Source organism: Protopterus annectens, chromosome 12.part0, assembly GCF_019279795.1.
Source record: "Protopterus annectens isolate FY-2018-M chromosome 12.part0, PAN1.0, whole genome shotgun sequence".
NCBI lineage: Eukaryota > Metazoa > Chordata > Ceratodontiformes > Protopteridae > Protopterus > Protopterus annectens.
This window is the reverse complement of record NC_056746.1, coordinates 367688387-367714304: the sequence shown is the minus strand read 5'-3', so window position 1 is coordinate 367714304 and position 25918 is coordinate 367688387. Positions and strand designations below refer to the sequence as shown.

The 25918-nt window shown below is 38.7% G+C and overlaps 1 protein-coding gene across 2 annotated transcripts in view; it reads left to right on the top strand.

The window, feature by feature from the left end:
• The window catches only part of CDIP1 (cell death inducing p53 target 1), a 300130-nt gene that overhangs the window by 128974 nt on the left and 145238 nt on the right, over positions 1–25918 (top strand). For both annotated transcript variants that reach the window (XM_044089467.1, XM_044089468.1), the window contains exon 3: positions 2890–3033. In XM_044089467.1, coding sequence (XP_043945402.1) covers positions 2890–3033 — 144 coding nt within the window. The remainder of the gene's footprint in view (positions 1–2889; positions 3034–25918) is intronic.

The window sequence follows — 25918 nt, the reverse complement described above, 5'->3', positions numbered from 1 at the left end:
TTTTTTTTTAATGTAACCTAGGCGATTTATTCCTCAAGGGCAGCAGGCACTGAATTTGTAGATGAAACACTAAACTATAAAGTTGTTTTATAGCAACAACCTATTCATTAGTTTTAGATATCTTTGATGTGGAAATATTTACATGACATTTACTTCTGCAGAACTTGTGCATATTGACTGATATTGGTGGATTGTAATGACAGAAGTTTGAGTGGCCTTTTATGGTTGAAATGTCCTGAATTGGGCAGTTTGTTGTTATTAGTTGATATGTATTGTTTCATTGCTTACTGGAAATTTAAAACACACACTAACAAGTGGTGCTGTATTAAACAAGGGATATAATTCAGTTATTATGTATTATAATTAATAAAATCTTTTGCATAGTCCTAAAAGTGTGTGCAAGGGGCTTATGATTTGAAAACAGCCCAAAGGTAAACTTAACCTGCCGCTGACCAGACGCATTTTCTTTGAATGTGAGTTTCAATGCTATTTCAGTGATTGTGAGTTTCAAAGGCAAAGAAGTTTTAATGCTAAGTCTGTTTTCATTGTAAGACTATTGCTTTGTTTAGCAAATGTTTATCAGTGTTTCTACAAGTTATAAATTAAATCCAAATATCTGCAATCAATGTAGAAGTAAAGCATAAAAACAGTATGCCACACAGAGATTTGAACAGTCTTTATGGCAACTGTGGAGAAATAACCAAGTATAATGGTACACTGGAATGGCTGGGGGGGGGCTAAGTGGGGAGGCTCTGGGTTTGCACCCCGTGCAAAAAATCCTGTGGGCTGCCTTGGTCTCTTGTATATGCCACAGTATTGTATCACTTGTCAAGGATACTGATATGATATGATTCCTTAAAAGGAGTTCTACAAAATTACATTGTACTGCATGACAGAGGCACAACAAAGTGACCCAAATGAACAGTGGTCTCTGAGACATGGTGGCAAAGTTAGTGGAATCTGATTAAAAAGTTTGTGTGGTGCTAACTATGAATTCTGTTACAGTAAAGACGTAGTTGCTGTCTTTGCCTTTTATGTTTTGTCTAGCAAGAATTAATTTAAAAGAACTGTACCTTCTAGAGCATTCTGAAACAAGTTTCAGTTTTTTGGGGGGGGTATAAAATTAATGAAGATAAAACAAAGGCTATAGCTGTAAACTATGTACTCACACATGAATTGGTTCAGGAATACTCATATTTATGGGGATATGATAAAATGAAGTATTTAGGAGTATGGCTGTTATGGCAGTTAAGGATATATGGGAAGAGACTAAACAAAAGATAATATAAAAACTGAGAAACTGGAAGCTATTGCCATTGGATATGTACAGCAAGATACAAGAAGTAAAAATGTTTTTTCTTGCCTATGGGCATCTATAGCAAGATAGAAGTAAAATGTTTTTAGTTCCTTTAGTTTTACACACACATGTGGCATGTTTTTTTAACCAGAGAAGTTGTGGATAGTTATTACTCAAGAGCTGAAGAATGTTATCTGGTATGGGAAGAAGGCAAGAGTCAAGTGGGATAAATTGATTCTTCCAATAGAACAAGAAGGATTAGGATTGCCTGACTTGAAGGGATATTTTAGAGCTATGCAGTTAAGGCTGCTGTACATAACGGAAGCAGAAAGCTACAATTCAAGATGGAGAGGGAGGATGATGATGATGAAGCAGGGAAGCAATTCAAGAAATGAGGAGAATGGGATTTTGAACACAAATCCTTAAGGTGTATATCAATAGGCATACAGAATATGTTATTCATAAAGTTTACTAAGAACTAATCCAGCATGGGAAGGGAGAAAGGATATTCTGACAGTAGGGATGATTGCAGTTAGGGGTACAGAGAATAGGTAAGAGGAGACTGTAATTTACAGGAGGAAGCTGGCAAAGGAACCAAGGTATTGAAGTGGAAGAGGCCAGGAAGGCATTTGGGTTGCAGGCTAGAGATTGCCTTCCCTATTAGGGATTGATATCCGAGTACAGGCCGTAAGAAAGGGTTAGGGGAATCCTAGATGAAAAACCTGCACTAACAAGAGTTTTTAGTTGAAACTAAAATGGGAGCTGTTTTTTAAAAAAGGGGTAATTAGTAGGGCATGTAAAATATTGCACAATAACTATATGACTCAGTCAGATGTCATAACATATTTTGAAGAGAGATTAGATAATTCCAAAGAAATGCTGGGAGGATATATGTATTGCCCCCAAATATGCAAAAAAAGTGTTTGCATAGGTACTCTTATACTCTAAGCAGACTCTAAAGAATTTTTCCTCATGCAGATGGCAAATGCTGGAGGTGTAATGGGGAAGAAAGAGGTACCTGGGAGCAGACATTTTCAGAGTGTAATGAGTTTTCAGGCATTAAAAATTCCCTACAGAGTACTCTGTTTGGAGCACTGGGTAAGCAAGTGAGTGTAACGTAAGAAATTTTTTTTTTTTTTTTTTTTTAGCTGGGATACAGGATCTAAATAGCCTATATATAGGAAGACCTTGTTAAGTTTAATTTTGGTGGCTGACAAAAAAGCAGTTTAAAGAAAATAGAAATCTAAGTCTAAGCCAAGTGGGATCTTTAGAAAAGGGTAGGAATAACTTGTATACAAAAATGAAATTTTGGGAACAATACATGTAGATAAATGCTTTGGAGGAGCAATGAGATTTGAGACAACAGGAATTGAACTATTTATGTAATGTCGGCCTGATTATATTGCATAGGACAATATATGTAATGTTTGTAAATGTGAACTTTTTAATATGGTTTGATTATTTTTATATAAATGTAAGTTTGCGTATGTCACAAGTGATAATTCAATAAATGTGTTTTTTTGTTTTTTTTTTTAAACTATATCTTCTTACATTTTGTATATTTGATTTCTGATGAATTTATTTATAAACAGAGAACATTCCGACAGTAAACCAACCTATGGGAACACATTTTCCACCCTCTGAATGTGGACCTCCTCCATATGAGCCTTCTATGCACCCAGGACAAGTACCACCACATATACCCAGTGAAGGGGGAATAGCTTATCCACCACCAGGTAAATGACCACTTTCTTCTTGTGTACAAACTCTTTTTACTGAATTTTTCATGCTTAATTTTTCCTCAGGATATATTAACATTGTTTATGTTATAAAAGCTGTTCTACTGCATAGAGTAGTATATTCCTCCATCCCTGCACACACTGAAAGCCTTTTGTGTATCACTATCTTCTCAACATGTCCTTGCATCTGGCACAGCCTTCCACACTTTGATGTGGTCAGCCAGCACCAGATTAGTCTATGATCATGTGTGTGGAACATGTTTACCATGCATCACCAACCTGCAAGCACATAGTTTGTACTGTGATTCATACCAGCTGAAGAGTGTCATGATAAAATGTGGGGGGCTGTGGTTTATATAGGCATTTTCTTAACCCAAGCAGGCTCCAAAGAATTTTTCCTCAAGTAGATTGCAAATGTTGAAGGTGTGATGGGCAAAAAAGAGGTAACTGGGAACATATATTTCTGGAGTATTATGAGTTGGCAGACTAAAAATTCCCTGCTGAGTACTCTTGTCAGAAATATTGTGTGAGTGAATGGGTGTAACTAAGGAAATAATTATTTTGAGTTGGGACACAGGATGTTACTTGCCTAGACATGACAAGGCCATGTTAAGTTTAATTCTGGTAGCTGCCAAAAAAAAAAACAATTACTAGGTGATGGCAAATCAGAGTCTAAACAGCTATACCTGAAGTAGTGAATATTGTAACAGATAAAAAAGTGGAAGTGGGATATTTCGAAAAGGATATGTAAGATTGCCTATGTCATATGTGACAATTTAATAAAGATGTTTGTTTAAAAAAAAAAAAAAACGATAGGAGCAAAAAAATTTGACATTTTTGGAACAATATATGCATAATGGATTTGAGGTTTAAGAGAAGTCATGAATTGATCAATTTATGAAATATTGGATTGACGATAATTGCATAAAAGCATGTTTGTAATGTGTAAAGTTTGAAACTGTGAACAGATTAATATGTTTGTTTTCTTTTCTTTTATAGAAAATAATATTTGTCTATGTCATAAGTGATAATTTAAAAACGATGCTAAAAATGTGAAGGGCTGTGATTTGCCATCTTGGGTCAAATTGAATGACCACTCAATGGCTAATGTCTGTTGTAGGTGACACTGCAGTATAACTGGTTATAGCTTTAGTTTTCACTTTGGAGTGGATTCTTGCCCTAATATAAAAACTGGGCTTTATCTCACTGATATCAGTCACAATCTGGTTCCCTGCTAAAGAAAATGTTTATTCCATGCTGGCGTTTGTTAGCATGGGTCCTATAAATCAGTAGCATTATTCTTTTGCTTTCTAAATTATTCACACTACTTTAGGTCTGCTGAATACTTAACTGTGGTTTTCTTCTAAAATATTATGTCAGTTGTTATGAACAGAAATAAACTGTTTCTCTGTCTTATGAAGACATAATTGTTGACTTATTGTAATTCAGAGGTATAGTGACTTCCCTACTGAAGTGTGAGAGTATATAATAAGCTGATTGGCTGAAAGATTTTCAGCCAGTGTGTTTTTCTTTTTTTTATCCTGAGGCATTGAGGCTGTGAATAATACTGATAGTTATCAGTATGTAATAGTTTCAGCAAAAAAATATAAAAACAAGGAGGTTTAAAGTCTTTTTGCAGCATCCTAGATCTTCATTTGTTAAGCTTGCTGGTATATTAAGTTTTGAATAAAGTTGGAGCTTGAAAAACCTGTAATTGGTATTAAGCCAAAGCTGATTCTGAACCCTCCCGGATTTCCTTTCTCTGCTGTGCTTAGTTGTACTGCACATCTGGGAGTTTATTAACAACTGAGGTGTGCACAGTGCTTTTACTACTGGTGCTGTTCTCTTGGAGCTTGCAGTATTTATTACATCTGCTGAATCATCTAAAGTGCTTAGAATTTTATCTAAAGTTAAAATAACTGTATGTAGGTATCAAGGTCTGCAGGGTTAGTAAATTGAAGAATTACTGTGCTTGCATCAACCTGAGGAAGGAGGTTGGTGAATTAACTGCATTTGATCAGAAAATTCAGCCCTGGGAGTGACATTGTGAAGTGCAGAAGCAGATTTTATATGTGTCAGTAGAGAGTAAGACAGCAAAACATGTCTAGGTGTACTGACCTTAGATCCTGAATTTTAGTGACCCCCCCCCCCGACTCCAGAGAAACCAGGAGAAAAGACATCCATGCAGCTGTTAAGCTTGTTCTAATATCTTGTAATCCTAAAAGTCAAGTAATTCAGAGATTTCTGTGTTAAGTCTCGTATAAGAAGGTAAGAAAGGTTACCTGAATCATTGGGTGAATTTAGTAAATTAGCTAAAGTGTTTAATTATAATGAGGCATTAAAGCAGAGGTAGTGAAGTAGAACTGTATGTGGAATAAATGATACACACATAAAAGAAGCAACAGTAACCTGATATTTGTTAATACTTTTTAAGTATTGTTTAAGCAGCAGTTGCCAGTAACATGTAACAAGATACAAAACAGTGTGATCCCAGGAGTGTAAATGTCAAAAGCTAAGTCATGCCTTGGTGTAAGTTTAAGTTTAAGTTCTTTACAGTAAGTTTAAGCAATAAATTTAAATGCCTATAGTAGCACATAGCAAGAGCCTTTATAAGTAACAAAAGAAAAGAAATGTTTGTCAGAAAGTTAGTGCAGAAACAGCTAAAAGGATATTTAATATCAATTTTTTACATAATGTTATTACTGATGGCACAGCAGATGCATTCTTTACATAGTATAATTTGCACAGCTTGAATCTGCAACAAGTTAACCTGTTCCTGGTAATAGTAAAGGTTGAAGGCAAGCTAATGATTCTTTTTTTATATCTCAATATGATCAGCATCAGAAACCTCTCCCTGCACCTAATTAGGTCCATTCTTTCCCCCTGAAGGGGTGAGAGTGAGACATATTTGTTCCTCTACCAGGACATAAGCAGCATGCCATATTCATTCCCTACCCAGGGTGACAGCCATATGAGGCTGCCTGTTTTCAGGTGAGTACCATCTCCCAGGTACCTAACTCTACCTTGTGACAGAAAGTGGCTGTTATATACAGTATAGCTGATTATAGGGAACAAAAGTAAACCGTCTTAAACCAATACAGCCAAGCCTGCTTCTGCATATTGACATGTTTTAGTCATAGCTCACTCTGTAGATAGGCACAGAGAATCATAGGCTCATAGATTTATAGTTATACAGTAGGATAATGACCACCAGGGCCTTTATAAGCCTAGTCATGTAATTCAACCCATTTGTGTCATGGGTGTTTATTGGGAGGAGGTATGTTTTTAGAAGTTTCTAGAGGTTAAGTGTGTGGAGAGGGGGTATGTTAGTTTGGTCATTACTTCCTGCCTGTGTCTATCAGAGACATGGGTGCCAGACCCAAGATGAATTTCTGATTTTCCATCCATTGGTCAGGGTTACACTTTATGGAAATGGACTCTGCTTCATGTGGACTGGGAGCCTGTTCCAGAGCATGGGGATCCTCTGGGACACATATATGTGTCACAAACATGTCTTATTTATGTCACAAGCAAAATTTAAATCTATTGACTCTAGTAGTTCTGACGCTTCTCATTTTGTGGATGTGCAGAAAGTCCATTACAGCTGGATCTGTAGAAGCCATGTATGCCAGGCATAGCTTGCCTCTCAGTAAGCTGTAGAGTATAGAGAAAGGGTTTTAAGGTGATCTGTCCAGGGCAATGTGTTGATACCCTGGATTCTCCTGGTAAGGGACCTTTGTGGGCATTCCAACATTTGCATATGGTTTGGTCACGTACATTCGGACTGGAAAAGAGCAGGGTGACTGTAAGCTGGTTGTCGGTGACAAGAGCTGTGATGTTACAAAGACCATAAGCACCTTTAAGCTAGACATGACTGTGATCTAGTGGTGGCCCATATGGGAGTGAATGACTTGAGGTGCTCTACATAGATGGACATGCAGAGAGACATGGTGGAACTTGCTCTGAATGTGCTAGAGGCGTGAAAGACACTGCTCTTGAATAGTACCTTGCCTTCACCAAGAATGGTGTCTAGATACCAAGAAAAGGTAATTGGATGGAACAAATGGTTACTTAACTGGTGCCATTCTAAGAGTGTCCGGTATGTGTCAGTCTGGGATGAGATGGTAGGTAAGATTTCTTGTTTTGCCAGGGATGGCTAACACTTTTCACACCAGGGCTTAAGCATACTGGCTAAAGCCTATGCTGCCCCCCACATTGCCTTTTTTAGGCAGAACCCCCCCTCCACTGTCCATTCTTATGGACATCATTGTGGCACTACTTAATACTATAAGTCTAAATAGAAAGATGCCAGAACTTGAGGTTCTCCTGCAGTTTGAACACATTCATATTTGTGTAGTTAGTGAGATGCAGTTTCAGTGCAGTGACACCACTCTCTCTATACCAGGGTGTAGTGCCTGTCATGCTTTCAGACCCTTGCATAACTGTGCTATGGAATTTCAGTATCGGTTAGAAACATCCTTACCTCACATCAAATTACCAATGACTTTCTTTAACTTGGAGCTCATGAAGATCCAAATCATCCTTAACAAATCCAGCTGTTACATCATTGCTGTCTACAGATCGCCATCAGTGTCCCCAAAGATAACAGAAATTACCTTAACACCACCGAGGCATTAAATATCAAACCAAGTACATTTTTGGTAGGGGACTTTGACTGGCACAGTTACAGCTGTACAAATAGCTATGCTCAGTGTTTACTAGACTTTTTTAGTATAAATACAGTGGGCCAAATTGTAAAAATATCCACTAGAGACTCTGATATCCTTGTCCTGGTCCTTACTAACCTGGCATCTGCCTGTACCTGTCCTACATCTCCTCATCCCTCATCCCTCGTTAAATTTGACCACAGATCAGTTATCTTCTCTGTCATGCTTGGCTGCGCTACTCCACCAAAAATGAGACCATCTTTAGGGATTTGTCCAAAGCAAACCTACTTCAGCTTGTACAAGACATATGCAAAATTCGAAACAATCCCTTGAAAGTAAACTCAAATAAGAGGGCTGCTGCATTCGCTCCAGCTTTTAACAGCATTTAAACTGCAGTATAGAAAAATCACTACTCATTTCCCTTGTACATAATGACAAATTCAAGAATAAACTTCTCTTTTGGAACTCCTGTATAAATAAATTAAATAATGAAGAAAAAGAATGGAAAGCTGCAAAAAATCGTCACCCCCCCCCTTCCTCGGGACACACTGAAGCATTCCAGCAAGGAACTTAAGAGCACTATTAGAAAATGTAAAGCAGAATGTGAGCTTAAGGTTGCCACAGATACCAAAGGAAACTGCTAATCCTTCAGCTGTGTCATAAAATTAAGAAATCCTATCCAACAGTGCAGTTAGCTCATCCATAATAATATCAAACACTCTGACCCCAAGGATATAGTCAATGTATTAGCAGACAAATGTAGTGTTAACATTACCCCACCTACCCACATTGCTGCCCTCACTATCCCTGAAAATGCATCTTCCCCTGAAATAACATTGGAATAACTTTTAGAATCCCTATCAAAGGCTAAAAATAGTGCTTCCGTGGGACCAGACAACATACCAGGTTGCATTCTCATTAGTGACAAGTAGGCACTATCTGAGCCAGTACTTAAACTGGACAACCTCAACCTGTCTACATGGTTTGTACCTGATACTTAGAGAGCAGTCACTTTGACTCCCCCAGTTAAGTGTGTCCCTTTTACAAACCCAGGTTATTATAAGCCAGGGGTCACTCTGTGCACACTGCTTATTTTGACCTAGCCAAGGCTTTTAATACTATTTCCTATGCTGGAATTAATGAAAAATTAGACAAATTGAATGTAAACCCCTATGTTGTCCACTGGAATGCAAATTTGGTATCTAAAGATTCCCAGGTTGTGAAAGTTGCAGGTACACTGTCTGGATGCAAAATTGTAATGAGTGAGGTGCCACATTGATCCGTGTTAGGTCCTCTCCTATTTGGGCATTTATTTTATAGTCAACGAGCCAATATCCCAGAAATGTGGTTGACCAGGTTTGCTGATGAATGCAAGCTTTGGTACTGTTATCCACACATCCTGCAACACTAAGTAACTACAGTAAGGGTTGGAATATTGCCACACCTGGTGTGCTGAAAATTGTCTAAAATTAAATACAAAAAAAAGTACAACATAGTAGTGTTTGAAGAAAAGCTGGTCCTAGCTCATGTGTTATAACTTGCACTCCTCTTCAGACAAAGATGGTCATAAGACATCTGGGTGCTTATGTGGCCAGGTCTCTCAGGTTTAATCCTCATGTTTCCACCATAATAATATCTGCTCAGTTAAATACCAAGGGAATATCTTCAAGAATCAAACAAGTCATCCTACTCTTGTAGTTTTCCCTCATCAGCCCCATCATCTAATGCAGTGCTCCTTTTGGTATGTACAAATCAAAGCATATTGCTCAAATGAAAAGGCCCCAAATATTTCTAACCAAGAAATTTAAAAACCTTAGGATCACAGGATAATAGGAGATTACTAGGCTATCGACCCAGTGGTCATTTTAAGCCATTTCATCCCAATGTAATACCATAGAAATGCTAATCAGTACCAGACTGCATAATAATATCTGCTCAGTTAAATACCAAGGGAATATCTTCAAGAATCAAACAAGTCATCCTACTCTTGTAGTTTTCCCTCATCAGCCCCATCATCTAATGCAGTGCTCCTTTTGGTATGTACAAATCAAAGCATATTGCTCAAATGAAAAGGCCCCAAATATTTCTAACCAAGAAATTTAAAAACCTTAGGATCACAGGATAATAGGAGATTACTAGGCTATCGACCCAGTGGTCATTTTAAGCCATTTCATCCCAATGTAATACCATAGAAATGCTAATCAGTACCAGACTGCATTTAGTGATGATTGCCCATGTTCAGGAGGGATATGGGCACTATCTCCAGTAAGAATTTATGGTGCTCCATCCACTTGTCCAGGTTTCTCTTGAACAGTGTCATAGAGGTGCTCTGTTTCACATGAATTGGTAGCCTGTTCCAAAGATGCGGCAGTCGCTGGGAGATAAATCTGTCCCTCCAGCATGTCTTATTTAAGTTGCAGGCTATATTTGGGTCCCTGAAATGGGTAGCTCTAGTCTCGTTTGATTTATTGATATGCAGCAAGTTCATTAGGTTTGGGCCTTGGATTGCCAGGCGCAAGTTTCCCCTAAGAAGTCTATATTATATGGAATATAGTGACAGGGACTTTAGCCGGTCTGTGTAAGGCACATGGTGGAGCCCCTTGATCCTCTTTGTTAAAAATCTCTGAGGTCTCACTAATTGCTGCAGGTGCTTAGTACAGTACATGCTGAATGGGGCATTATACTCAATTATGGGCCAGATAAGTGCCGAGGTATAGGGGGGGTTATAACTTCTTTTGCACTCAAGGCGATGCTTTTACTAATCAAGTGTGCTACGTAGAAACCTTTCCTTACTACAGTAAATACATGGTGGTCAAAGTTAAGGTCATAATCAACTAATAAAACACGCACACACTCAAGATCCACAGTGATTCCATCTGGCTAAATACATGTAAAATTGAATTAAAGTCCAAAAATATTCGCACCTCTGTGTTAGATAAAACTGAACTCTAATGAAAATCAAACAGAATAAGCAGTTTTTTTTTTTACAAAAACTTCATCGGATCAACTGCCATTACAAAGTCATTTAAAAAGCATTTAAATAATTATCCACCATGTGACAGCCAAGCCCCCAACCAAATCCATTGATTTAAAGGAATACCAACCCCAAAAAACATAAATAAGAATACATTCTAAAATAAGAATATACTAAACTAAAACTATAACGTTTCAAACACTAATTTACACATAAATGAAAAAAGTACATAAATTAAAACACAATATGTTTATCTTTCCAAAGCTTTTAGCTTTAATAAGCAGCTAATAGAAATGTAATCGTTTAACCTGGGCAAACATTAACATTAAAGTAAAGTTGCCAAAACAATCCCAGTTTCTCTAAATACAATGCCCATGGGCCCCTATGCTCATTTTTAGAAACTCTTTCAATGACAGCAAATTTAAAACCATGTGTAGGCTTCTCTACAATATGTATTGCTAACGTATTACATAACTTAGCATTTCTAATATCACTCACATGCTCACTTACACAGTCCTTCAATTTATGTTCTGTCTTGCCAATATAGTAAACTGGATAATACTGGCACATAGCAACATATACAACCCCATTTATACAGCAATTAAAAGTGCCAACCAATCTCAAATTTATATTTTTGATTCTAAAACTGTCACAAACTAAAATCCAATGACAGAAGGTGCAGGACCCGCAATTTGACATGCAGTACATATTGGATGTGCCCAACATACACTTCTTTGATTTATTTCCAAACCCGTCAGTCATCGCTTTCAAATTAGCTCCCCTTTTATAAATAAACATTGGTCTCTCACCCACCTTCTTTGCAATATCTTTATCTTCTTTGAAAATCGACCAATTTTTTTTCAACAGTCTTCCTAATAACATGACTGTCAGCACTGAACTGTGTCTGGAACAAACTGTAAACAAACTTGCTGCAGGGATAACTTCCTAACATGGTATATTCTCATCATATGGAATACGTTGTCAGTACATGTCAAACAAAGTATTACCTTGGCTACCTTTAAGGATAGTCTGATGACTGTGTGGGCAGACACAGATTTACACCAGGGTTATCTTGTAAGGCCCCGTTCGATTTGGAAGGTGAGCAGTCTTATGTGCTTGAAAAGAGTGGCAAGACATGTTACGTTTGTTTATTTAAAGGTGTATATGGCTAGGCATCTTGTGCTTTCTGTGATGACTTGCCTAACATTATTCTTATGTTCCTTTATGGTGCTGCTTTAGGAGATCCCACCTGTGCCTCATACATATTTGTACAAATGCCTTCTACATAGAGCACATAGCAACACCAGTGCAACAGCTGCATCTTGCAATCCCTCAACAACAATTCTGTTCTTGTCAGCCATACATATAGCCATATTCTTTCTCTCATGTCAGGTCAGGCAAGCTGGTATAAGCCTTTTACTCACATTCTCACTTCCCTGTTCCTTCCAGCATCTAAGCTGCTAATTGAACTCAGGCCTTTGCAATTATAGTTGGGACTTCATCCCTCTGTGCCACAGAGAGAAGCCTGTAAATTTCACTGTTGATACTTAGAACATTGTATCTACAATGAGTGAAGTAAAATTCTGGGAAATCAGTAACATAGTGTTAGCCAAATGATGTTATATCAACACCTTGCATAGGAGAATCTGTAAAAAAAAAAAAAAAAAAAAAAAAAAAGTGTGTGAGACTCAATGGTTTTAAAAGTTGATTATGGACACTGAAACAAAATTGTTGGGTAGAAGGTGGCTGGGAAGAAATTAAAACACGTATTCCAAAAGTGAGAAAATAGAAAAAGTGGTTAACTATGAAGCTGTATTTAAAGAATAAATGGGTACATTAAAAGGAATCACAATTAGTATTCGTATTCCCCAGCAGATGCTAAACCTAGCTACTTCAGGCCCATGTCAGTTCCTTATGCCATTGCTGATGCACTGAATAAGTTATATGTTACAGAAAAGCTGGAAGACTTCTGCACACCTGATTAAGTGATGATCATAGGTGTTATGGATGATGAAACCCATGCATACTGTGCCAATTAAACAGGGGACTGCTACAGATGTAACTCTAACTCAGATGCCTGCTGCTTGAGCCTGCAGTTTAGGGCTGGCCCAAAATAATTGGACCAGCATTTCTACAGTGTTATTCCAGAAAGCCAGTATTCAGTTCCCGAGATAGATGTGCATTGTGGAGGTCTGGAGTCACCAAACTATTCTTTAATGCTGAAGATGCACCATCAAGCTTGTACTGGATTGTCCAGAATTAAATGAAATACTTAGAGTGTGTGTGTGTGTGTGTGTGTGTGTGTGTGTGTGTGTGTGTGTGTGTGTGTGTGTGTGTGTGTGTGTGTGTGTGTGTGTGTGTGTGTGTGTGTGTGTGTGTGGTGTGTGTGATGTATATGCATGTTTAGAAAAATGCAGATGGATAGGGAAGTATAGAGATGTTGTAGACTGTTTAACAAGCAGTAAATCTCCAGCAAGTGACTCTTTACATCAGTGAAAATGACCTGAAAAAACATTGCATATGGATTAAGGTAGCCCATTCCTTGTAAAAAATGTTTCTAGTTTTGATAGATGCTCACTCAAAGTAGATCGGTATGCGTGTCTGGAATTTTGCTAGTTGTCACACAACTACTGAAAACATTTATGGACTCAGTATTTTCCAGGAATACTGATTTCTGGTTACAGATCTCTTTTCACCAATGGAGTCTGTAAACTGTATGAAGAAAATCATTGTGTAATTGCTGTACCATTTCATGCTTCAATTAGCAGCTTGGCAGAAAAAGCTGTACAGTCCCTGGAGGAATGGAGGAAGAAAATTAAAGCGAAGACAAAACAATACTGTCACGGTCCTTGTTTATCTACAGAATTATTCTTAGCTGTAGCTAGGAGTTGTGGTGCCCTGTCCAGCAATCTGATCTGGTTAACCCCCTCAACTGTAAGCTGAGGACCACCTTAAAAAATGAGTCCTTCCATCGGAGTTGAGGACCAAAAAAAAAAAAAGTTTTTGTAAACTGTAGCAAACGGCTTGCTTCATTTCTGAGAGCTGGTATTACACTTCCATTTGATTGGTATCTGCCGGTCGTTCCCCCTAGCAGCTTGCACTTGTGATGACTGAGCTCTTCTTACAAGCGTAGCTACTTATCTTGAATTACTTTTCAGATGTTGACAAGTTTGTCTTTGGCATAAATGCTGGTGTCACAGAGGCTCCACGGTAACTTGCTTCTGGATGACTTGAAAGCAAAAATCCAAAGAAAACCGTGATCTTAGAAGCAAACTTTCAGTAAACATATAAAGCAGAGATGTTTTGCAGCTGAGATGGTGTATGTATGAAAAACTACACTCATGGTCCTAAATGTATTCCTGAAGTCACTGAGAGTTGTAGTCCTTTTGTTTCAATGTGTGATCATTACTCATGATTCTCATGTGAGGAGTCATGCCAGTCAAATCAAGGCAAAATATGAATATCCTTTTTTAACCTGAAACGGGTGCCAGAAGATTATCTGTGTAACATATGGGTTCCTCTGTTTTACTGGCAGAAATATGTGACATACTAGTGGAAGTTGTTGAGAAGCCTATATCAGCACCTGTATAGTCTGAACACCATGAAGAACCCTTACTACCATGAAGAACCCTTACTAGTATTTTCTGCAACTGAAGATGTATTTTAGAATCTACTAATATGGCTGTTGCTCTCCCACCAAAGTGCCCTACTTGAGAAAGGCATATCTCTGCTAATCTAAATCACTGTTGTAGTTGTAAAACCACTTTGTTATGAGAAGTGCAAAAATGTCCTGTGGCTTCACAAAGGCCTGGTAAATCTACACATACCCAAATTACATGGAAAACCTTTGGAGGTGAACAAATGTCATACTGTTGTACACTGAAAAATACAAACATTTCTAATGGCTCAAAATGCATGGCATCAAACCAAACATTCTCTATTCTAAACATTGCAGTTCATTTAAATAAAATTTAGTTTATGTTTAATACAGAGAAAGCGTACAACTTTTCATTATATGAACATTTATTGAACTCTCACAACTCTCTTTAAACAAAAACAACAAAACAGATAATGTCAGAAAATATTATTGACATTACATGGTCAGAATAAGTCTACAAAATAATATAACATAAAGCCAAATCATTTGGCTGGTGCTCATTCATAGTAACTCGCTCTTAATTTAGTGGCCTGCAGATGGATTGATATTATTCACTTCTCCACTAAAGTGGTTATGTAAATATTACAGTCTGTCTTTTTGACGCAACCAAAATTCAGTCAGGACTCACTGTCTACATCACATTTTAGATTGGATAATCTGCTGAATAACTGTGAAACTTTGATCCCCATTTCTCATTAAATCAAAGCCTCTGTTCCTCCAATAAACCTCAAGATTCCCTCTTAACTAACTCTTAATGTATTTTTTGTACTTCTACTTTAAATGGCAGTGGGGACTTCTACACAAACTTCTACACTTAGTGAAACTAGGAGTGTCAGAGAAAGTAAGCCCCTTTCATGACTTCCTGACTTACTGTCTAGGAAAGTTCCAAGAAAGTAGTCCCCTTAAGAAAGTATAATCTGGACTGGAGATAGTCTGTTCAGTAAATCTTGAAGGAATTGCTTAAATTGAGCTAACTTTGGGCAACTCCAAAATATATGTGCCCGTGAACCCGTTTGTCCCTCTGAAGAGTTAGCACAGAGGGTTGTACTAAGAGCTGTTAACAACCTGCTTCTTGTGGTACAGCGTTTGAACCCTTTAGCCTTCATTTGCATACTTTGTGACCTTGAGCAAATTATTTAATCAGACAGTCCTCTGGGGCATTTCTGAAGCTAGGCTAAGCTCCTTAATAGTCTCCTGGAATGAATGAATAATTACCTATGAAGCTATGAACACATGCTCAAAGCGCCAGCATACATAATCCCTACCCTCTTTTGAGTGCTGAAGTAGTTGTAGACGCACTTTTTTTTTTAGACCTAATTGTACTTCATTCGGTTCTGGACATAACACTCCGCAGGTGCTGCTGCAGTGCAGTTGGATAGTTACACAGTCTTGACCACTCATTTACTAGAATTCACTTATTGTATTTCCGAACAGGGCTGACAAACTCCTAAGGATTAAAAAGCCCATATTGATAATCCTTAATCCTAAATCTTGCCCATCAGCACTCCCACTGGAAAGTGTAGTATGTTGTATATTGTATGATTAAGATTCCTGAGTTCATATTTAGCTTGAAGAATCTGCACTTAATGTCCAGCGCAAGCTGGTACTGAATCCTACTCCATTTCATGTGTCTGCTTTGTCATGCTGCACCCAGAAGTTTATAAGCCAGTGAGCTGTCTACTTTTTTTTTGCCACTACTGCCATTCTTTTTGAGTTTGAACTATTAAAGCTGTTGAGTCTTTTAAAGTTTTGTAACTTTTATTGTTATACAGCTTTTATAAAAAGGGAAAGAAGGAAGCTAAATGGGGGGAGTAAGAAGAAAAAATGATTTGTCTTTCGGTTGAATTCATGCAATTACTGTCTCACCTTAGGACTGGGATCATTGTTGAAAAAGGCTTTTGACTAGCCTAATGGCTCAGTTAAATTAATATATTTCCAAATGTTTATATAGCCAGCTTGACAGATGTGGGTAGCCTGAGACAGCCTAGTAATTGTTCACAGACAACTATTTAATCCTTAACAATACAAAATATGCACATATACAATTTCATTGCATGCAGAAATGTAGCTTACAAACAAGGTTGTCAAGAACACGCATGCATACAACATCCACCACACACATAGACCAACTTATGCTGAGGCACTAAAAAGCCATCTTCCCAAACCTCAAAGACCTCCTATGCCTATCCTCAGATGTGATGTCTGGCTATATCCCACAGGACTGCCACCAATTAAATGTGACGTCCGGCCAATACTCCACCGCACTGCCAACAGTAAAATGTGATGTCCCTTACTACCCTGGGTCAGTAACTAAGGAGCTTCAATCCTCACTACTGACTCCAATATAAGACTGTCACTTAAATCTTAAAATAAATAATAGCTATGACCAGACATGACCAGGCCTTCAAGGTTACCTGGAGAGTATCAAACTGGTATAAGTACTCTGTAATCTCTAACACACTGATTTCCAGCCACAATGTAAAGTAATGAAAAACATTTAATAAGAAGTAAAATGATTATAAGAATGTAAATCAATAACTTTCAATAAACACCAGAATTCAATCACCAGAAATATAAAATTAAACTGTAGGATAGAAGTCCATCATTCTAGAAAAACTCTATCTTAATTAGTGAGAATACTGCCCCTGATCTAATCTAACACATAACAGCAAGGCAAAGAGACGGTTACAGTTTTTGGTGAGGTCCGTTTTCTTTGGGTATCACTGCCCAGCACTGTAACTGACTGCAACCCTTCACAAACTGCTCAGCACTTGACTAACTGCACAGCTATATTTCAAAATAACAGTCAGCTTTTTGAAAAATGTATTTTTCCTGTCGATCAGCTGTTCAAGTAATCACCTGGCAACCAGGAACATTCTAATGACATCACCTACTGTTCAGCTGATTCTCCACAGTACTTTAGAATCTCAGACTCAAAACATGCACAATTAGAAATGCATCAAAACACTGACAGAAAACATTCTGTTTAAACAGGGAAATATTCAACATTTTAAAAACTTATTTACATTTTCATAATTAGACATGCTGGCATACAGTATAAATTAATATGAGAATATGCACAAATCTCCTGACAGATATGCCAACACTGACTGTGTTTTCAGTTTCTTCACATCAGCAATCTCTAAAGCACTCACCAAAAGCAACATAAAACACCACACATATGCCTACACCCAATGAAGCCCCAAGAACAAAGCCCATAAGGCAAGCAAAACATTACTCAGGATGCTTGTCATAGGGGGGAGTCATTTTTATGACACACAGATGCCCCACTCACCAGACTGAACAAGGAGAGGATAATGGTTACTTGCTTATCTGGAGTTAGCATCCACCAAGTCACACATACACTCAAGTCACCATACCACAGGTACCAGTATGATTTTGTCATAGTCCATGTGGACAGTAATGACTTCAGACTTAATTCTCTGGACTATATGAAGAAAGACATTATTGACCTCTCTGAATATGTGTCTCAGGCAGGTGTATGCTGTGCATTGAGCAACATTCTACCTTCACCAAGAATAATGCCACGTTATGAAGAAAAGATGATTGACTTCAATATCTGCCTTAGTTTCTGGTGTTTTTCCAGGGGTATTCAGTATTTGTCAGCATGGGAGAACATAGTTAACAAACCACATTACTTTGCAAAGGATATTCTGCACCTGTCTTCCATAAGCTTTCAAATATTGGCTAAAATTCTGTCCATCCCCTTGGATTATTTTTAGGCAATCCCAAATTGACAAACCTACTAACATAGCAAATAACACCAGAGAAGCCTAAAGGTGCTACTAGAGCTAGGTGTCTAAACAAGAAACTCCACACCCTACAAGCTGTCGTCATTCTATACAGAATGTAGACATCTGTGCCGTTATCTAGACATGGTTTAAATCCCCAGAAAGTACTCGGACAGTGTAAGGTTTTAGTGCCTTCCACACATTTAGCCCATTGGCTGCACAGACAGGGACAAAAGGTGAAGGAGTCTCAGTTTATGTTAGTAGTAAGTAACATTACTAGGTTGGTTTAACAGGATGATGCCCTGGAATCTATCCATGTGCAAATCACTATAGAGAATTCCCATATCGTGTCCTAGCAAGCTATAAGTCAACCTTTGTGTCCCTAGAATCCCATAGCTAGTACCTAAACCTACTTTAGACACTCCCCATTATACCAGATACCCTATTCATGGGTGACTTTAACTACCCCTCTATAGACTGGGAAACATACACTGCCTCAAACTCGCAAGTACAATGATTCCTGGACTTTATTAACTTAAATACCCTTGAGCAGATAGTGTGCACACCCAACAGAGGTTCAAACATACTGGACCTGGTACTCACTAATATGGGAGAGTGCTGCAGCATCTCCTTGTAATGTCACTTCCTCACTGGTGAGGTTGGACCACAAAGCTGTCTCCTTCAAAATAAAAAATCAGCTCAGCAACCTCAGCAAACCCTGTAACAGTTGGGAACTATTCCAAAACTATCTATGTCCTATTAAGCAATAGTTTGTCAAAATACATTGCCCCTCCCAACCATGAGTTCATAGCAACCTATGTGGAATTGTTCACAGAGACCCTGGATAAACATGTATATGGCTGTATAGAGGCTTCTGCACCTACTGTATGTAAGCCCAAAATAAACTATAAAAGCAAGCCACACTGGTGGAATCCTAACGATAATAGACTATATAACAAAGGAGGAAAAAGTCATGGCTAAAAATTAGGAAGAGCAACTCCCATAATGATAGATGATGGTCTCTTGATAACTAAGAGGACAAATTGCATCCAGCAAGGCCAATTACAATGTCAGGATAGCCTGACCGGCCTAAGACAATTACAAAGCCTTATACAGCTATGTCCATAACCTCAAAGGCAGCAAACAGTTGTGTGCCGAAATGGTGGTCACTGGTGTCACCTTCACTGAGCAGAGTGACATTGTGAATTTGTTGGCTGACAAATTCAGCTCAGACTTCACCTTCCACCCCCCCTCGCCCCTTGAAATACCTAGTAGTTTAAACCCCCTACTATTAACAAAGAGCAGGTCCTCATGGTGCTCACTAAGGCCAAAAAAACATAGCCTCAGTGGGCCCAGACACTATCCCAGGATGCATTTTAAATAGTTTGAAACATGACCTATCAGGACTACTTTTGTCACTTTTCAACTGTAATCTCAAAACAGGTTTTGCACCATGAGAAAAAGGACTGCAACAGTTATTCCACTTTATAATCATGGCCCATCAGCCAACCCCATAAACTACAGACCTATTAGTCTGATTAGTGTAATATACAAAGCCATGGAACTGATCAACAAAGACATAGGCAGCTGTCAGACACTGGATCCAACCCAGTTTGGTTTTGTCAAGGGAAGGTCATGCCTACTAAACCTGGTGGAATTCTTGAGAAGGTCACCAGGGCAATGGATGAGGGGAAAATGGTGCATAATGCCTATCTGGACTTGGCTAAGGCATTCACTACAGTACCCTACTTGGTTATAGTTGGCAGACTCACCTAACTGAGCATAAACCCCTATGCAACTCACTGGATTGCCAGCTGGCTCATGGACAGGATCTAGAATGTCAGGGTTGGTGAGATCACCCAGACTGGGCACCAGTGGTATACCTCATGGCTCCATGCTGGAATGGTTCCTATTTGGCACGTATTCTCAGAGGACAGTGCTAATATCAAGGGCCTTTGGCTGACCAAGTTTGCAGAGGACTGCAAACTTGGAGCTATCATAGATTTCTCCCATGATACAATCTTACAAGAGGGTTTAACATCGACAAATGACTGGTGCTAAAGTCATGGATTAAAACTCAGTGCCAAAAAATGCATTATAGTCCCTTTTTTGAAAATTGCAACCCAGGCTAATTACTCCCGTTGATAAGACACCCCTAAGTGTTGACCTGGCAGTCATGGATCTAGGAACATATATCGACAGTAATCTGACCTTTGACCAACATGTGGCCAAGGAAGTAAAAAAAAAAAATCATTCTGTCTCACCCAACTTATAATTAAGGGTATTGCATCCAGGTCCAAGGAAGTCATAGTGCCACTTTATTCAGCCCTTGTCAGAAACATCATTGAGTGTAGTGGTCCCTTCAGCATGTAGCTCACCAGATATATGCAACAAATGGAATGCCCACAAAGGTTCCTTACCAGGAGAATCCAGGGTGTAAACATATTCTCCTTCTTGGATTGCCTTAAAGCCCTGTCTCTATACTCAGTCTCCTACAGGCTTCTGAGAAACTATCTATGCCTGGCATAGAAGGCATCCTCTCATCCAACTGTGATGGAGCTTATGCACAATTACAAAATGAACAGCATCAGAGCCATTAGATTCAAGGACATAAAATTTGCTTGTGAGATAAATAAGACATGTTAGTGAAACAGATGTGTTGCAGGGGGATCCCCATGCTCTGGAGCAGGCTCCCCATCCATTTGAAGCAGAGTCAATCCCTAACTCTATTTAAGTGTAACCTTAACAAATGGATGGGAAACTGGAAATTCACCCCAGATTGGCCTCCATGTCCCTGATTGACAGAAGCAGACAGTAATACCCACACTAACATACCCTCGCATAACCTCTAGAAGCTTTCTCACTAACATGCACCCTCCTAATAAACACCCATGATACATAGGGACACTATTGGGTTGAAGTACACAGCTCGACTTAGGTCATGGTAGTCATTAGCCTAGTATGTATCTATGAAATAATTTAATAGTCAATCAGGCAATCAGTTAATAAAAGCTTAAACAGCTATATCAGGTTTTTTAAAAATGATAATAACCTAAGGAATACAGTGAATAGTCAGAAATGTGGGTGAAGAGGAGCTCTGGCTCTAATTGTGTACTCTCAAAAGACTTCCTCTACAGAGAGATTGCAGGAGGTCAAAAATGGCGTTTGTTTGGATACAATAGACAATCTCGATGTACTGAAATGTCGAACTTCTGTACGTCGAGACCAAATAGTGGAAAGTGCAGTTAACCGAAACTACACTATGCCGAATCCGCCGCTATTGTGGTGTCGCGTTTGTGACGTGTGGTGCGGTTTGTGGATTTATCTGGGGTTTCAGGTGAGTGTTGTGTGTTTGAGGATAATGGGTAGGGATTTTAGTGTGTGTGAGTATGTGTGGTGGTGTTTTTTGTGTGCTTGTGTGTTTAGTGCGACCTCGGAGTTGGAATATATAAGTAGGGGTGTGTGGTAGGTGCAGCTCCCCCATGTGGGGGGGTGCAGGGGGGCTTGCCCCCCCTGCTTATAGATAGGTTAAGTGTGCGTGTATGTGTTATGTTTGTTTAGTTATGTAGGTGTGTGTGTGTGTGTGTGTGTGTGTGTGTGTGTGTGTGTGTGTGTGTGTGTGTGATTAAGTCCTGGTTTGTGTGTGTGTGTGAATGGTCGCGATTGTAGTGTTCATGATTGTGGGTTTTCGTGTATGTGGTTTTTCGACTGTTCAGTCACGAAATACTGAAATTCGACATTTCAGTATTTCGAGATTGTATAGTGAATCCTTTTGTTTTATTCCTTTTGTCAGTCAGAGGAGTAAAAAGGCTGAGTCTCTTTAAGCAGTGTATGTCTGTAGAAAATCTTTTGATTGTTATAGTCGTACTTGAAATTGCCTTTGCCTGTAAAATGATTGAGATGGCTAATTCTGCTGTGGGGTTACTGGACTGCAGCCCTTTTGGGTTTTGTCAACATTATTTTTAATAAGTATATTTCTTTGTCTGAGCAAGGAGTTATTTCAGTTGTTTTCTTTGCCAATTTCTGTACCTCAAGCAAACTGGATAATATGAGACATTGTTGAAGAGCGGGTCATGTCCTCAACAACCTTCTTTGTAAAGGTTACAGGGACTGTGGACAGTGGTCATTCTGGGCATACTACTTATCTTGACATGATTAAGGTTTTGACACTACCCCCAATGCTGGTATTACAGAAAAATTATACAAACTTAATATAAATCCCTACATTGTCCACTGAATTGCATTTTGGCTATCCAGTAGATCCCATGTTGTGAAAGCTGAAGGTTCCCTTTCTGAATATAAAATTGTAACTAGTGGAGTGCCACAGGGATCACTTTTAGGCCCTTTTCCTCTTTTGCTTTTATTTTGCAGACATCCAAGTCAGTATTCCAGAAGTGTGATTGATCAAGTTTGTTGGTGACTGACTGCAAGCTGGTTGCTGTTATCTGCTCATCCACTGATACAAAATACCTCTAGCAAGAACTGGAATATGCACGTATATGGTGTCTCGAAAGCAGCATTAAACTAAATGAAAAAAAAACTGCAACATAGTAGGATTTGGCAGAACAGTTGCTCCCACCTCATATGTTATGGTACTCCTCTTCAGACAGATACGATTATAAAAGAACTAGGTACTTATGTGGATAACAATCTTATTTGGTCATCATATTTCCACCATAGTCAGGAAAGTCTTCTGTCTGGCCCAGTTGATTTTCAAGAGAATATATTCAAGATCCAAAGAAGTTATCCTACCACTGTACTCTTCCTTTATCAGAACCATTGTTAAATACAGTGCCCACTTTGATATGTACAAATCCTAGCATATTGCTCAGTTGGAGAGGCCCCAAAGATTTCTAACCAAGAAAATTAAGACTTAAATGTTTCAACTACCCCGATAGATTAGCACAACTCTTCTTATATTCCGTAGCCTACAGATTTCTGTGAGGTGACCTCTGTCTTGAGCCATGAAAGACCCAGTCCTGTTTGACCTCCTTCTTTGCAAAGCCAGTAGCTACGCAAACAGTCACGCTAAAGACTGAAATCTATACCAGCAAATAAAGACTCACTGGAAGATAGGTTCATAGCTCAATGTATTCCTAGCCTATAGAATAAGTTACCAATATGGGCCAAACAAAACTTTGGTTACCTTTAAAGCAAGTCTTGATGACTGGATGTGTAGACACAAACACCATGGTTACCATGTATTGCCCTGCGTAATTTGGGAGGTAAGCATTACTGAGTGCTTGAAAAGGGTCTGCTTAAAGGTCAATATGGCTGGGCATCTTATGGTCCCAGTGATCACTTTCCTAGTATGTTCCTTGTCCCTCTGGTAGCTTTCTTAAAAAAAAAAGTTGTTTATTGACGGCTGCTGTTATATGTTGTCTTGTAAAGCAGCCCATTTGAGTAGAGGAGTCTCTCTTTAGTGTGCAGACTGTTACATTGGTTAAAAGTAATTTGTATTGCAGCACTTACAGATCTCATTTGGGCTGCAATAAGCAGCAGATAGACGAGAAACTGTATAATCTGATTGGTTACTTCTGCAATCATGGTTAATTGGTTAGTTCATTGAGCTTTTGAGCCTTTCCAGGACAACTTGCTGGTGTGATCTTGGCTGATTGGTTAGTTCACTGAGCAGAATTACATTCATTTCAATTGCTTATGGCACAGTGTTTCCAGTCTGCTCCAGTAAACCTGAAAAAATATATATTTCTGTGCAAGTTGTGCCTGGTTCTTCACTAGCAATTTTTTAACATGCTCCTCTTATGGCTAAAGGATCGCAATCTCTCCTTTTGGATGTTAAATATGTCTAGGAAGAAAAAGGGTAGGGGGAACACAGTACAGGGATGCTAATGGACAAGCCCTAGAATAGAAGGTAAGATTACGAACTGTACCTGTTTTAACAAGCTAGCATTGATCTAAGCAAATGTGTCCTGTAAAAAAAAAAAAAAAAACCAACATAGTTTGTTTTGTGTGCCAACATGTCCAGTCTGTTCTGAGATACCTTATGAGGTACCTAAAAGTCCTGACTGGAGCTGTGACATTTTGCATTGGACAAGTTGCAATGAAGAAATGCCATGCATTGATTTAAAATAATTCTGAAAAGCAGTATTTCCCATTGAAATACATTTCTGCTGGGGCTGTGGCATCCTTCTTTGCATTTTATCAGATGGAACAGCATGGTTTGCAGCTACCTTATCTTTACATAACTCCAAACTGTACTGCTTTAAACACAATCTACTCAAGAATGTTTAAGTAGCCAGACTCTATCCTAGCAAATAACACAAACAAACAAAACAAAACAAAAAGAATTCCACACATCCCTTACACCTCTGGAGGATCTACACAAATGCTGGTGCATCGACAGGGCCAAAAAGATTTCCAGCGATGCAACGCATCCTGCCAGTGGTCTGTACACTCACCTGTCCTTAGGCAGGAGATACAGAAGCCTGCATTGTAAGACCACCAGACTAAAAAAACAGTTTCCTTCCATTCTCCATTAGACTGTTGAACTCTTGGGAAAAATGAACCAAGATGTCTGTTGCATAACTAGCCTATCAAGGGGCTTATTTTATGGATGTGCAATAAATACTAAGGTAGCTCACCTATACACTGAAGGACTGTAAATTGCAATATACAAACTGTGCTATAATTCAGTCTGTTCATAGATATGCTGCTATTGTTTCAATTTTACTTTGACAATATTACCTTCACATTGTTCCTTGTCTTCCTTGTCTCCTGTTCTGGGATGGGTGTGGGTCACTGCTGCCCTACTTTACTTACTAATTGCTACTTATTAAATCTCTACTGTGATATTTTATTAATTTTTCTCTGTCTATATGTGCAACTGTTTCCTGCATTGAGAATGAAGCACTGTAATTTCATTCAGCTACACTGCTGTGTAGTGAATAACAATAAAGTTTTCTTTGACTTTGACTTCTGGCCACTGTACACTGACTACAGAGATAACACTCACACATTGGTTTTGTCATACCTTGTTTGTTATGCAGTACCTTCTGCACATTGTGATTAATGCTGTTATTTTATTCCTGCCAGTTTCCACTGGTCAGTAACTATAAAAGTATTTGTACTTCATTCTTTCAAGTCCATAGTCCCATCCATGCCTTCCCTAAATACATACTTCCCTAATAGCTTTATAGAGTTTGCTACAGATTTTTTTACAGACTTTAGTACATTTTCTAACGCTGCATCTGGCACTGTCATTTGTGTGAAACCCTTTTCCCAACTGTACGTAACTGATGTTAGACGTATTCACCCCTGCCCCTCGACACACACACACACACACACACACACACACACACACACACACACACACACACACACACACACACACACACACACACAGACACACAGACACAAACTACACACACACAGACACAAACTACACATGAGGGTTGAAGTTGTTAACTTAAAGGGATGACTTCAACCAGTGCTGTTCCAATTTTTTAACTGTATTAAAAAAATATTTACACCACAGATAATGACATAGGTGCACATACAGTAATAGAAAAGTAGCATTACTTCCATCATTACATAAATTTCTCAATTCTTACTTTCCCTAAACCTCACTCCTCTTCCTGAACATTATTTTGCATTCATTGGTGCTGCGGTAGCGTTGTTGCCTCACAGTAAGACGTTGTCCTGTTTGATTCTCAGCTAAAGCATCTTCTGTGTGGAGACGGCGTGAATGGGCATACCTTCGATGAAGGTTGTGCGTTAGGCCTGGCAAGTCTGTACGTAAAAATCTACTGCCAATCATTAGTGGACCGGAGTTCCTCTGCGGCGACCCCTAACTGGGAAAAGCCGAAAGATA